The sequence below is a fragment of the Takifugu rubripes genome, chromosome 20, assembly GCF_901000725.2.
Source record: "Takifugu rubripes chromosome 20, fTakRub1.2, whole genome shotgun sequence".
Lineage (NCBI taxonomy): Eukaryota > Metazoa > Chordata > Actinopteri > Tetraodontiformes > Tetraodontidae > Takifugu > Takifugu rubripes.
This window is the reverse complement of record NC_042304.1, coordinates 14,693,748-14,709,125: the sequence shown is the minus strand read 5'-3', so window position 1 is coordinate 14,709,125 and position 15,378 is coordinate 14,693,748. Positions and strand designations below refer to the sequence as shown.

Sequence of the window (15,378 nt, the reverse complement as noted above, 5' to 3'; positions counted from 1 at the left end):
AGTAGCATCTCCCAAGGTAAACTGGTCCTCAGTGAAGAGCCAGGAAACCTTAGACTTCATCCATGGGGTCCAGATCAAAAAAGAGACTTGGGGCTCTACTCCAGTGGGGACATGAGTGGTTTGTGGATCGGGTGGTAGACCCACTCCTTCAGGGAAGAAAGCCAACATTTTAAGTGTTATTTCTCAGCACCCTTTAGAGACTCGTTACCTGTAAAGCTGAGTTAGAGAGTTTCCCTCGGACGGTGCATTCTGTTTCTTGCAGCGGTGATGAGCTTGTCCTATTTCATCAAGCGGAATCACGACGCCGCAGATTTTGTAGGTCAGGGCTGTTAAGAAGAGGTGCGGGAAGGGAATGAGAGGAGGCGAGGGTGAGGGAGCCACATCAAGGTAAAGATAATGAAAGTGTGCATGGAAAAAAAAGCGCTGACAGATGTGTGATTGCTCGGTTGTGCTTTTTGACGCCGCCGCTCTGCTCCTCTATGAGGTTCCAGGCGAACATCTGTCGGACATTCACACTGACAAAATCCACTTTGTGTCCGAAATTCACCAGCTTCCTTTATATTCCTCTTCAAATGGCACTTGGTAGGATTAAAATGTATCTTTGATTTCACAGGTTTGAGAATTTTTTGCCTCTGAAAACGAAATCACTCAGTTCTACTGTTCCAAGACCTGATTGCAGCTCCGTTGCAAAAGCTCTTCGCTCAGAGAGAACACGATGCACCTGCCCCATGGAGACAATTGCGTCAGAGTTGGGGAGTGGAACAGATGGAGAGATTTTCATGGGCAAAAAGCTGCAGAGAGGTGTGTAGCAGAGTGCAGGGGTTAGCGTAGAACATGGCTCACACCCGCCAGGCTGGGGTTTGCATGTGACGGCGGTCATTTCCTAAAACCTACTCAAGACGTTTGAGCCTGAAACTACCTGGGAAGGGTCTTGATGGTTAGTTTGCTGGCTACAAATGGGAAAAGGGCTTCATGTGTGGCAAAATCATCTCCTGATCCGTGTAAATGCAGAGAGGCTTTGAAGCTCCGCGCTCAGGATAAAAACATAATGGAGGTCGGACATTTTCGACATTATACATGTTAATGTTAAACACAGAACGGTCCAATATGGAGATTGTCTCACTGAGACAGCTGCTTATTTCCATATCGAGAAAACACCGCATTAGTATTCATTTTGAGCTGTGATTCTGGCCTCTTGATTACTGCATGAGTGCAGTATCCACCCTCATTTGAGCTCTGTCTGGTCTTCACCGAACAAATCGGGGACCAAACAGCAGCATATTAATGTATTGCACATTCTTCGACCAGAGCTGGAAAAGAATAAAGTGACCAAAATCTGTACTATAAATATACTTAAGCCCTCCTGTGGGGCTGGAAATAATTGACATATTTACAGATGTGCTGTTTCTCACATCATACATATCAGAGCAGTTCACTTAAATAAGTAAAACTGCACTGTTTTCCCTTCTTTTCATTGTTTTGCATCGCGTCTTGGGATTTGTCGGTGACAGAAGTGTCCTGACGCAGTAACTGTGAGGACGGTGTCCCTCCTGGGTAGAGTAGTCCACAACTTGCACAGCTGCTTGAGAATCTACTGCTGCTGCATAGTTATGCGGAATTTGAGCTGATGTAGTGTGTTTTTGAACTGCTGAGCAGACTCCTTGAAGACAACAGGGTCAGCCCATTAGTCTCTACTTCAAGTTTGATGTTGAGTGCGGAAAGCGTCCAGGGAGACCTTGCGGGCTGTTTACGTACCAAAGATTAGCTGCAGGCACCTAGTCTGAGTCCACGCTGATCTATCGATTTCAGGCCAGCATTTTCCTTTGCAGCTTGTGGTTGTATCTACATCTAAAATATAGTTTTAACACAGCTCGCAGGAGGTTTCAGGGTTTTCCTGCACAGGTCATCTGCTCAATCTTGGCTAAAATATGTTTGTGCAGACACCCATCTGTGTCTCCAGGCATGTGCTCACGACTCATTTGCCCTTCCGTGATTCAGTGTCACTTCACATCAATGACTGATTGGTCAGCAAGTGTCTCTGCGGGCTGTATAATGGGCTCCACACCAGGAGGGCTTCTGCCCTCTGTGTATGTGCACGTCTGCATGCTATTTTAGCAGTGTGCTCCCAGACATTATTTCATTCTCTCTGAGGAATACATACATGTTCTACTATTTATATGCATTTAGAGGCCTACACTTATATTATTGTGTCCTCAGGGTGTAGACTAATATGGTTGAACACTCTTGGCTAATTAGGAGAATATGAACAATCCTCTTCATGAGCAATCTGACCACTGAAGCCTACACACACACACACACACACATGCACACACACAAGAAGAGGAAGCAAAACAATAAGCAGAAGCTGAGCTGTTATTGTTTTCCTTGTGGCTACAACGAGGTTTTACCAGGGTTGATGACAGCATCCGTGTTGTATAGCTTTAAAGCTTTTGTTCGACGGTGTGGTTATGACGTGCTGGTCAAGGAGGTGCATCATCATGGGGGAGGTGGGAAACCGCAGCCTCCAATATGTCAAAAGTAATTAGGCTGATCAGAATGTATGGCCTATTATGCAGGAAGAGGTGTGTGTGCTGTTAATTAGACCGACGACACATTGTCTTTAATTAGACCAGGAGCAAAATGGGGAATTTTAATTACTCGTTTTTTGTATTTCCTTTATTTGTACTTAGATTATTATCACTCAATAATAGTAAATCTTCTAGATTCTTAACATTTGTTCAGACTGGCTGTCTTGGAAAGTATGACGGCTCATCAGGATATTTGATACTCAAACAACGAAGCAGAATCACGTTACTGTGATAGTCTTTATTCTCATACTCAGTTTTTCTGCCTTTGCTGTCTGGCAGAACGTTTTTTTCCTGTCCTACTTTCGCATCCTTAGTCTTGTGTAGACGGCTTCTTTACTATACGTATAATAATGTTTCTGTGAACTGTTGTCTTTTAACTGTTCCCAAGTGTTTGGAAGTAGTTCTCTGTCAGCTGCCCTTTTTCTGCCCTTTTCCACAATTCCAATATTTCATACATTCTTTTGTCTCCATTCATCATCCTCATTATGCTCCATCTCTAAGACTCCTGCCCTCAGCACAAAACTTCTCTCAGAATGAGTTTGGCTCTCTTCTAAGTCCATAGCTCAGTTATTGCACTGTTCGGGTGTCTATGATCACATCAAAGTTGGCTCAAATGTTGGTTTGAGGCTCGCCGGGACACCTTTTAACATCAAAACTGTGCCCTCTTGATTGGTTTCTTTTAGTTAGTTTACCCATGTATTAGTAATTTAATCATATGGGAGAAACCTCACAGACACACAGTAGAAGCCAAGCATATGATGTTTCCCTTCTGTATCCCTCTGCTCTCTACTGGTTCCTGCTCATTAACCAGCTCCAGTGCCAGTTTTCCAGGTGGTTTCTCTCAAAGGAATTACTTTAATGAGTAAGGAGGCTTTCTTCAGACATTTGAACTATTTCCATGCTGAGCAATGTCGCTGCAATCCTGGGATGTTTAACCACCAAAGCTGAGAGCAACAGCTGTAATCTTAAAATGGGAAATCCTACAAATGGGTTTTGGGGCAGCCCTAATTGCGGCGCTCTTGAAGGGAGACTTGGTGGAATTGCTCAATGATTAATTTATTTTTAGTTCAACATTTTCAGGGAAGGTGAAATTTTCTGCTGTACTTGGACCGAATTCCATGCGATGAGGAAATATGAAAGGGCAACTGGAGTGGTTCCTGGCATAATTGTCCAATCAATTTTTCAGAAATGAATGGTACTCTAGGACATGGCTTCAACTTCCTGTAGAAATGTGCTGGTTCAGTGGGCTGGAAAGAAAGAAAGAGAAAGCAATCGACCAACATATTTTTATTTAAGTAAAACCCTTAAATAAACCCCTTTTTTTGCAAGGATTTGCTTGAAGGTAAAACTTATAAGACTCCATGTGCTATTCTAGAAGCCCTTCTGTTGATATTTCAGTCTTCTGCTTTCTTTTTTTATGTTTTACATCTCATGTTTTACAAACTCATCTATATTCGGCTGGGGATTCGTTTTTCCAAAAACTTTGTTGTCAACATGCCACCAAATGCACTGGAGCTACAAATGAGCTTGTGACAATTTACACAATTTGGTCCACGTTTTTGCGTGACAAGCATTTTATTTCCCATAATGACCTTGACTCCCAAGAGAGAGCTGAAGAACTGGATTCTGCTTTAATTAGGTGAGCCTGCTGACAAAAAGGAAGCACCAAAGGTAGAAGGCAGATAAAAGACAGGGAGGAGGAATAGGAGGATGAAGGTGGGGGTGTGAAGGAGAGGAGATAATGAGAGGCAGAGGGACAGAATGAAAGAGTACAAGAGGAAGAGAGTGTGTCAAGAATCAGGGGGTGGGGACAGCGGTGGTGGTGGCAGGGGGGCGCTCGCCTGCAGCTCCCCCATGGTGTGATGTCACTGAATCTTTCTCACCATGTTTTCTTACAAAGGACCCGGTGTTGAGGCCTGTGTTGGTAGCGTGCCAGCTAATGTGTCGAATCAGGGGTTCTGCAAACCCAAATCATTGAGCCAACAGAACCTTTTCAGCTGAAGCTCTGTTAAAGAACTATAATCACATTCAAATGGCTCTTGCTGTCATCATAACTACGAATTTGCCACTGCTGTTACTTGCTTTAAACTCGTACAAGTGTGGAACAGGATGCAAATTGGGATAAATTCACCTATTTTGAGAAAGAGCCCATTATTCAAATGAATAAAATGGCTTACATTTATCCTGGTGTCATGTCACAGACTGATAATTAAAGGCGAAACCCCTGTTGATTTAGCACTCTCGGTACAGTCACTGAGCAACTGCAGCAGGAGGGTGTATTTCTGGAGCAATGGACCTTCAGAAATACTAGTATTTGCTTTTCTGATAACAGGCTGTCAGACAAATGGACTCATGCTCCAAAACAGCCTTTTTATTTCCAGACTGGCCTCTCAAAAACAATAGACTGCCCCCGTCTGTTAGTTAGTGCTGTTGCCAACTGCTGGTTGCTAATCCTACAAACTGCCGCACTCAAAAATGGCTCCTGTATAATCACATTCATATTAATTTATACTTACGGTGCACATAGCTGTGATTACGTTTCTATATCACACAGCAGAAGTGTCATCATCTGCTCAGAGACATGATGTTGTAAGCTGAAGAGCTGGTGGTTTAGGGAGGTATTCTGCCATCTCATTGATACAGGTGATACACTTTCTTACCCCCATCTTGTCTGATATGCTGCATCTGAATATATCTCATCAAATCTGATACAAGGTTTTTAATAAGTGTATTATTTTACTGTTGTTCTGAGTAAACATGAGAAAACCATGTGTTGCTGTGCAGCAGAGTGTTGACTGAAGTCATACCTGTCTTCTTGCCCCCCCCCCCCAATCCTTACTTTTGTCTGACAGAGACGGTGATGGATACGAGGACAGCGACAGCCGAGCTTGGCTGGATTTCTTTCCCTGCCAATGGAGTAAGAACAATATGCTGTGCAAATTTGTGTGTGTCTGTGTGTATAATGGGGTGGGATTGGGGTGGGGGGGGCGCCTTAGGGAAAGCAATTTGACTACACTTACAGTGTTCCATTAACAAGTCTGTCAAAATTGTAATTACAGTTGCAAGGTGACACCAATTAACTGGTGTTGATGGAGAGTAGGATAGGCTACAACAGAACAGACTGGAGTAGCACCTACGAACAGATGTGGATTATGAAAGTAACTAAAATTCTGTTGTTGTTGTTGTTAAGTTATGGTTTTCCTTTTAAAGGACCAAACCACCTGTAATTATAGTTTAGATCTGTGGAGTTATACAGCTCTCGAATGAAATCTAGGGGCTACTACTGCTGTGTGTGTGTGTGTGTGTGTGTGTGTGTGTGTGTGTGTGTGTGTGTGTGTGTGTGTGTGTGTGTGTGTGTGTGTGTGTGAGCTGAGTGGCCCTAATTGTGATGAATGGTTGTCCCTGTCCAGAAGAGATTGAGGTAGAGGAGAGAAAACGAAGGGAGTGAAGAGGTAGGATATGAGAGAGGGGGCCAAATAGATGGGAGGGAGGGAAAAAAAAGTTTAATTTGTGTCAGATCTCAGTAAACCCATTTATCATTTTAACCTCTCCACCCTTGCTCTGCTCTTCCCAGTGGGAGGAGGTGAGCGGTTATGACGAGAACCTCAACACCATCAGGACGTACCAGGTGTGCAACGTGTTCGAGCCCAGCCAGAACAACTGGCTGCTGACCACTTACATAGACCGGCGGGCGGCGCAGCGCATCTACGTGGAGATCCGCTTCACAGTGCGCGACTGCGCGTCCATTCCCAGCGTTTTGGGCTCCTGCAAAGAGACGTTCAACTTGTACTACCTGGAGACCGACCGCACCGTCTCTGAGAGCATCAAAGGGGTGGAGTACTGGGCTAATGCCCCTTTTCTGAAGGTAATTTCTCCAGAAATGATTGACTGTTATCCTGCGACGTTCCTGCATCAATGTTAAAGATCTGACTCATAAAGCACCTTCAGCGTTCAGTCCCGGTCATCCCCTCGTTTAGTCACTGATGGCGGAGGCTGACTCAGGGGCCTCCACCTGCTCCCGGCGAGCATCATTTATACACCACAGACGCAGCATCAGACAATTCAATACATAGACCATGGGGGTGAGAGATCGAACAAAAAGGCCTTCTCCTCGCCAGAGCAGCCATTACTTGTTTTTACTGTTGCTCCCCTTTAATTATTCACAAAGCATCAATAAGATATACCTACTTAAAATTGGAGCCAGTTGCTTCGAAAAAGATAAAAATGGATGAATAATGCAGTACATTTTAGAATGGTTGTGTTAAAACAGTAAGAAATATAGTTACAATCGGGATAAACAAGAAGATCCAAACCCTACAGAATAGCATGATGAGCTCATTTCTATAAACAGACCAGGAAATGTTGGAAATCTCTTATCTTGAATGAAAAAAAGCATATAAATATAAGACATCTTTATATTTATTTATTATTTAAGACATCCTTCGTGTCTGTTGCTTTATCTCCGCCTGTCATTTAGGTGGATACTATTGCGGCTGATGAGAGCTTCTCCCAGGTCGACTTCGGGGGCCGGCTGATGAAGGTGAACACAGAAGTTCGGAGTTTTGGGCCGCTGTCCAAAGGCAGAGGGTTCCACTTGGCCTTCCAGGATTTGGGTGCCTGCATGTCCATCCTGGCTGTCCGAGTATTCTACAAGAAATGCCCCAGCGTAGTTCAAAACTTTGCCTATTTCCCAGAGGTATGCACATGAGCGACGGCGCGTGGCATTCACACACACACACACACCCCGGCGTGTCCGGTTTCATGCTCGCGACTCTTCGCAGACGCTGACCGGAGCAGAGTCCACGTCATTAGTCATCGCTCGGGGAAGTTGCATCTCCAACGCCGAGGAAGTGGACGTGCCCATTAAGTTGTACTGCAACGGGGACGGAGAGTGGATGGTTCCCATCGGCAGCTGCAGCTGCAAGGCGGGTTATGAACCAGACAACAGCAACGTGTGTCGAGGTAAACCGTTCTCCTTTAATTAGGCTGCGCTAGATTCAAATTAGCTATAAAAAGCAGGCGCAGATGCCGGCCCAGATCCTGGAATATCCCGAGATGATGCCACTTTTTATTCTATTTCTGTTTAAAAACTCTTTGATGACGGCGCCGCAACAAACACTGTTATGCCACACATACTTCACATTGTTTTGAGGGGAACTTTAACAAGGCAGCGTGACAGAAAATCAATATTTGTCAAGCGTACATCTCGTTAGCAAGTGCGCTACACGCAGCAGGAGGACGGCGCGCCACAAAAAAACACGACGGAATTAAACAAATGGAGACAACGCCGGTTTTGACGTTGAATGTTTTTGTGTGGCAAACATGAAACAAAGTCGCATTTAAATGAAACACATGAAGTATTTTCAATAGTTGAGCCCGGGATCAATGCTAAAAGAAAATATACTGTATCCTGAGTCAAATCGGTGTATGGGTATTGTGAGCAAAGGAGCAAATATGTCATTTTTGGCAATCACAGCTGAATAACCATGCATGTAAATATTTTCTGGAGGGTGCAACGTACGATATTCCATATGCTAATATTAGCGTGCAGACTTGGAAGAACATGGCACAGAAATGACTCCTCTTCCAACAGCGTTCCACATATCTCAACCTCTGTTTCTTCCTTTTTAAAATCTGGCCTCCTTCCCCATTTCCTTACCAAAGTACTGCCCATTATTGCTTCTCCTTCGTGTGTGAGTGGGGGGGGGCAAGTGGGCGCGTGTGCTTGCTTGATGTATCTACATATGGGGAAGTGATAAGTGAGGCTCCTTCCTCCAATGTTAATTAGTTTAGCATGTTCCAGACAGATTAGTCCATGGAAAATTAGTCTCCAACTGTCAGAGTGTGTCCTGGGGAGATAGCGGGGTGCCACCACGGATGGATAGACACCCCCCGCCCTCCCCAGTTGATGTGGACACAGCAGTAAAAAGCAAAAGATTAAAGGTTTTCATCAATAATACCTGTAGTTGCAACTGAATAAATATTTTATCTCCTTTCTTGGTGTCAAAAACAGTCTGTGTTTGTACATAAGACGTTGGGGATGAATTCCAGGGTAACTTTGGTCTGACTGGCTGCAGACAGGCCTGACGGCTCTCCGATTGGTCCAGTCGTCTCCGTGTCTCATTTAAAGCTTTTGAACTTAATTACTGATCAGGGAGAGACAGTTGCCTCTGACTCCAGCGAGCTGGCTGCGTTTTACTCGGCTCTTCTGTCTATCCAGCAATAACAGCATGGCGGGGCACTGGTGTCAATGGTAGAACAGATGGTTTTTGTGTGTGTGTGTGCCTGTGTGTGTGTGTGATAGAGAGAGAGGGACAGCGAGTCTTATTAATTTACATTCATTTTACCAAAAACTTGAAATGTACAGCAGGAACACAGATAACAACAAATAAAACTCATGTTATGACTCTCAAGAAGAAATTTTAAACCCCATCATCTTATACCACACACACACACACACAGACACACACACACAGACACACATGCCCGCACACACAAGAGCAGCCACACTGTATGACTCCACCTTTCTTTCTTTCGCCATCCTAATCCCAAAATAGCTGCATGAATTTAAACCTGATTTCAACGAATCAGAGATCGGTTTGCGACTTTGTGATTAGTCAGTCGGTCGATTAGGAAAAATCTCACACGGCAAAAACAGGAAAAAAAACGAACAGCGGGCAGCATCTGCGGGGGCAACCGTCATGAAGGCTACATGCATGCAGTTGGTAGAAGACCATTGCCGTGCACGCAGTGAGGGAAATAGAGGGAGAGGGAAACTATAGAGAGGCTACTGAGAGGTTTGTAGAGATCACTAATCAAGGGAGGGAGGGAGGGTCGCCATGGTGACAGACTCTATGTTTATGAGCAAGGTTGTTGAATAAATGACCTTGACAGACCAGATGTCTATCTGCCTATTCGAGCCACATGCTTACATGCAGCGATGTGGCTGCATGGAGGGCACGGACACACACACACACACACACACACACACACACACACACACACAGAATATGAATAGATCTATGGAGAGTATTGTTTTTTTCTTTGCATGATTCCAAGGCTAAGCTTTTGTTAGATCATTTAATCGTCAATCTTCCTGCTCGGGTTATTATATTAAAGTAGTCCACTGGAAATGCACCAACATTTTCCCTGAACCGTCGCGCTCGTATCTGCTCATGCAGAACATGAAGGGTGTGTCGCTGTGTTATCGTCATGTCATTTCAGTAAAACTATGGGATACTTCCTAAACTTGGACACAACCATGAAGCCACAGTATTTATTCTTCCCTCGAGAACAGCAGGAAGCAGAAATGTTGGAAACAGAAGTTTACTGATTGTTGCACGATGAGGAGCTCTTTCATTTAGCAATGTGAGTTTTCATTTTAATGAAAAGAACCTTTGAAGAACCTGGACGAACACAGTCACCATCTTCAGCAACATCTGCGTGTTTATCAAAGTCTTTAACGAGTCTTTCTCCCAGCAGCTTGCTGGCTGTTTTATCTTGTTTCATATTTACGGATTCCACCAGCTTCCTGTAGTAATGGATCTAACAGTTTTGGTCTCTATGATGAAGTGAACATTCATTACAGGAAGGAGGAAGAATGGTGTAAACAAAGTGCTAAAGATAAATCAGAAAGAACAAAAAAAACATTAAATAATAAAATCCTGGGCTTTTGACAAAGCGTTTGGTTTTCTCGCTTCACAAGTCAGTGTTTCCGTTTGTCCTGGCCGCAGGAAAAGGCATATAAAATCTCAGGTGTAAACTAAAGTGGACTGTCTGGGGTGTTGTGTGGTTAAGTGGCTCGTGTAGGCCGGAGACGTTTTCACTGCTTGTGTATCTTCTGGAACTTGGAACGATGGAGGACGTCTTTTATCTCATCCTAACAAGAGTGGAGTTGAAATGCTGGATGAAACACTGCGCGTCTTCTTCTTAGGCAAGCTGAGAAACAGCATGTCGTTTGCTTCCCGTCGTTAAACGAATAAAGTTTGGAAAATGGGGGACAACACGTTTAATAATTCATCCGGGCGATACTCTTCAGGCCGTAAAGACGCTGGAGAATGTGGACGTTTTCAATCCAAATAAAGGCAAATAAATGCAGCTTATAAATACATTGTTTCCTCCACTCTCTCCGTGTCTTCAGCTTGCCCTCAGGGAACCTTCAAGTCGTTCCAGGGGGCCGGATTATGTCAGCAGTGTCCGCCCAACAGTCGCTCCACCATCGAGGCCGCGACGCTCTGCAGCTGCCGCAACGGCTATTACCGTGGAGACATGGACCGACCTGAAGACGTGTGCACCAGTGAGTCACACCACCACACTGAAAGCCAACACACACATTTGTCAGAGGCACACTTGAGTGCGATTATACGACCCCTCAAGGTGATTGAGACGCATCTGCACATTTTTGTATATTAGAAACACATCAGCACTTGATGCCACCAAAAGTCCAATATTTCCTCATTGAATTATAGACCAACTTCTGCTTTGATTTATGATTCCAACCTTAATTTTATGCCACGTATTTGGATCGAGATAGCAGCAACGTTTCTGTCCTTGTTTTGGGGTTTAGGGAGCAGTAAGTAATAACAGTGACACAATCCTCAGGCTTCCCGTTGAAGCGAATTTGTGTTTAGTGTGTTGCAGAGGCTGTATTGCTATGCAAGACGAGGCACAGCGTTTGAAAAATGCTGCCTCTCGGTTCCACAGAGAGATGGTGTAAGTAGGCTGAGACATGAATCATTTGGACCCTCGCTGCAGCAAGTTTCACATGGTGAAAGTGTGTGTGTGTGTGTGTGTGTGTGTGTGTGTGTGTGTGTGTGTGTGTGTGTGTGTGTGTGTGTGACCTGGATACTTCTAATATGAATACTCGGTTTCATTCACGGGTTGTGTTAAGACGATACACATATATGAATTTTCTACCACGTCTGAGATCCAAAATGCAAAACATTATTTATTTATTGTTGTTCCACGTGGAATTAAATATCTTACATCTGGAGCTCGTTCTGCTTTTAGCATTCTAGCATTTTTAGACGGCAGGTGGTACATTTGTCATTCACGAAACACAAACAAACATAAAGAACATAAAATTCAAATGTAAATATGTAAATTGACCATGGAATCATTTATTTTCGTGACATCCTAAAGTTTCACCTTCCAGCCTGGCGTCATGAAGAATAATGAGTAAGTTACAACCCCGACTGCAGCCCACTTATCAAAAATAACGACATTAAACACAAGCAGTTACTGTTTGGTGTTTTAGCGATAGAGTGTGAAACAAGCGGTGGCATTCCGAACATCTTTTGAACCCACCACCAACCACAGACACTTTTTTTCGATACCACCATGAGGCTGTGGGGATAACTTCTCCCGACACCAGAATAGTGCGTGCAAAGCCTCAAACTACGGCAGGAAACTCTGGAATTCATGCTGACAGAAGAAGAATCCTCTGTGGATGGGTGTCAGAATGTCTCCCGACACAGCCAACGCAAGCAGCTTCCACTGGCACGTTGCATTCAAGGACAAATGCAAACGGGAGTTTTTCAAACGTCTTCAAGACTCACAAAGAGAACTTGGGTGTAGGAAGAGGCTTCAGTGTATTTTCACGAGGTCTTATATAAAATCAGATCACTGAACTGGAAGAGTGAGCGTGCGGTGTGTGTGAATATTTGGCTGACAGAAAATCATTCCCTCACCACACCTGACGGGCTGCTTAGGTACAGAGGAGGTGTGTGTGTGTGTGCAACATACACGCGTGTGAGTCGTTGTTTATAGGCCTGACTGTCAGGACGTAAGCCACTCATAATACACCAAAGAAGTACAAAGCGTGTCACATTTAGCGGCGCAGACCCCTTTGAAGTTCAGAAATGGCATCTATTGTTGCGTCAGAATTAGCATTTTTTAGAATGTGGTTATCGTCCCGTTTCTCCTGCAGACAAATGTGCGTTCGCTGTGAACTCTGCCGGTGTCTGGCGCCGTAAAAAGAATTAGCAATTGTGCTAGTCAGATCAAAAGCGAGTTGGAGAATATCCGTGTCGACACGCTGCGCGTGCCGTTGGTGGCGTGTGATGGGATATTCTGCTGCGGGAGTTATGGCGGGACAGAGCGGCTGTCGCCGGCATCCATATTCCGCAGGGCTGCTCCATATGGATTTGTGTCTCATTTGCCCTGTTGCGAGATTAAATATGCACGCGGGTGTGTCTGAGTGTCACCAGTGTCGTGATGGGTGCGTGCTGTCAAGGCCGAGGGACCATACGAGGGTCAACCTTGGAGAAAGGGTCCAGCGTGTATTTGTAAAGCTAAACACACCAATTCAGAAAGGCCTCAGGGTCGGTCCTTTTGAGTCTTAAGTATCAAAGAATGTCATTCATACAGTAAAAAGGTCATCTTTGTCCATTTTATGGTGAGTTGTTAAAGACTTAATGACATTTGTTCTGTAAAAAACACATATTCTTAAGACCTCCTACTGACAGATAATTCTGTTTTTGATTGAAAAAGATAAAGTCACATGTGCTTCATACAGTAATGTGGCGTGATGCCTTCATTAATATCCACATCGCTAGGTAATGTTGCTCTTTGACCTTTAACCCCCCTCTCCTAGGCGTCCCTTCAGCTCCTCGCAACGTGGTCTCGGTCATCAACCAGACCTCGGTGCTGCTCGAGTGGCACTCCCCGCGAGACACCGGTCACCGTGACGACCTGTCCTATAACGTCTTGTGCCGCCGCTGCCACAGCGCAGAGCGCCGCGCGTGTCAGCCGTGCGACGACAGCGTGAAGTTCGTCCCGGGCAAGCGAGGGTTAAAGGAAACCCAGGTGGAGATCAGCAAGCTGCGAGCTCACACGTCTTACACCTTCATCATACAGGTTTGTGGTGTGAAGCACGGTGGAAGAAAGTGGGTTTTTAAACCTTTGATTGACGTGACGCGTTGGACAAAGACACTGTCGCGAAGATTGTCACACAAAAACACGAGTTAATGTGCGGGCTGTGACGAGCGCCGCTACATGAACACGAGCAACGTGCATTCCATCAAAAATTACCCTTTTATCTGTCTTTTCTTTCCTTTTTTCTTTCTTTATTTATTCTCAGCAGCTACTATTGACGCCCACCCTGCCAGGTTTTAGGCAGAATGGGCTGTGATGCCTTCACTGGCAGGTAGACCACCAGGCAGGCTCCATTTTGGGTGAACAGTGAAAACAGAGAACACTGAAAAGAAAAGAAAAGCTGATTTGATATCACCGAGTCAGAACAGGGACGATCATTACAGATGCGAAGCTTAGTTATCAGAATTTATCACATTCATGTGGTGATTGTTCATTAAAGGAAACAGGTTGGAGTAAACGCCTGTCCTGGATGACCTCTTTTCCAAATGTATTTATAAGAGACCCAATAAAAGTTAAATGATTCAGCTCTTCATTTACTTATATTGTTCCTCCCATATTTGAATCCTCATATTTTTGGGAAGTGGAGAAAATGTGAAGGGATAATAAAACAAACAACAGTATGAAAGTATAGCTGGCAGAAAAGCCATTAAGCTAGCATCACTAATTACAATGCCTGTGTTTAATGATTCACTATGACTGAAGACATTGTTTCAACAGTCCAAATGATTAACTGAGTCCATGACAAACACTATGTGACAGCTAATTAAGTCACATTTAAAATGCCAATAATTGTTTCTTTGTGTTGTCGAGAGCAGGAAGATAGTGAGACCTAATGGTTTCCAGAGGACACCGGGTGTCCAGAAATGATCAAACTGCTGGTGGATTTGGCCCAATAAACTGGGAGTTTAAAATGAGGCCTCAGAGAGCACAGCTGGACTGTTAATGTCTGGATTTCCTTAAGCTTCATATATTTTTTCCCTTCATCTGGAGCTGAGAACAGTGAACTCATCACATATAAAACTATTTTAAATCTAAGGACTCATTTTAGACCCAGATCATCTGAACACATCAGCAGCAGATGGAGTGTTTTGGACTCAAAGTGGAGAGCATGAATTAACCAGCCACACGGATGCAAAATGGCCGCTCTGCCCCTCATATTCAGCACTTTTACCGGTTGCTCCCTTTTAACCTGCCGCGCGTGAAAGGCCATAAATGGCACCAACCACAGTATATTTTAAAGTTTGCTTTATTTGACATGTTATAATCCCAAATGACAGGGCACTAACTCAAGATGACCTTTGCACTTTATTCTCTACAGGCAACCAATGGAGTCTCCAACAAGAGTCCTTATCCAGCCCAGCAACTGTCAATCAACATTACAACCAATCAAGCCGGTAAGTGTGGAGCACAAATGCGACGTGCTTGTGCAAGCATCTGTGTACAGCTTTGTAAGCATACCCTGGGGCAGAGAGGATTATGCTGGCTGGGGGGATAAAGGAAATTGAGCTACAGCTTTTTAATTCATAAAAGATGTTAGAGGCTTGTCATCTATCTCCCTCTGTCTCTCCCCACACTGTCTTTCCTGCACATTTGCAGCTTTTATCCCTTTTCCTCTCTCGCCACTGCCCCCCCTCCCTTCTTTTTCACAGTTATTCCCTCTCCTGGCCTTTCTGTCTCTGTCTCAGTCTTTGGCAGAATAATTCTTTCAGAGACCATAAAGCGAGCTGAGTTAGTGCTCCATTAAAGTTTTATTGAGACCCGGACGCTTTATTTAGACACCTGACTAAATTTAGGGTTAAAAGCTGCTTCACTTGGATGGAAAACAACATAATTTACCGCAATGACAGCAAAGCGTGCTCATTTCTCATGATCCGCCGTCCGCTCCTGCATTGAACTACTCCTGAATCACCTGATT

General features: G+C 44.4%; 1 protein-coding gene across 1 annotated transcript in view; it reads left to right on the top strand.

Annotated features, from left to right (window-relative positions):
• The window catches only part of LOC101068187 (ephrin type-B receptor 1-like), a 50,123-nt gene that overhangs the window by 12,689 nt on the left and 22,056 nt on the right, over nucleotides 1-15,378 (top strand). The window contains exons 2-8 of the mRNA XM_011615087.2: nucleotides 5,441-5,505; nucleotides 6,163-6,453; nucleotides 7,066-7,284; nucleotides 7,370-7,550; nucleotides 10,729-10,884; nucleotides 13,183-13,445; nucleotides 14,782-14,857. Coding sequence (XP_011613389.2) covers nucleotides 5,441-5,505; nucleotides 6,163-6,453; nucleotides 7,066-7,284; nucleotides 7,370-7,550; nucleotides 10,729-10,884; nucleotides 13,183-13,445; nucleotides 14,782-14,857 — 1,251 coding nt within the window. The remainder of the gene's footprint in view (nucleotides 1-5,440; nucleotides 5,506-6,162; nucleotides 6,454-7,065; nucleotides 7,285-7,369; nucleotides 7,551-10,728; nucleotides 10,885-13,182; nucleotides 13,446-14,781; nucleotides 14,858-15,378) is intronic.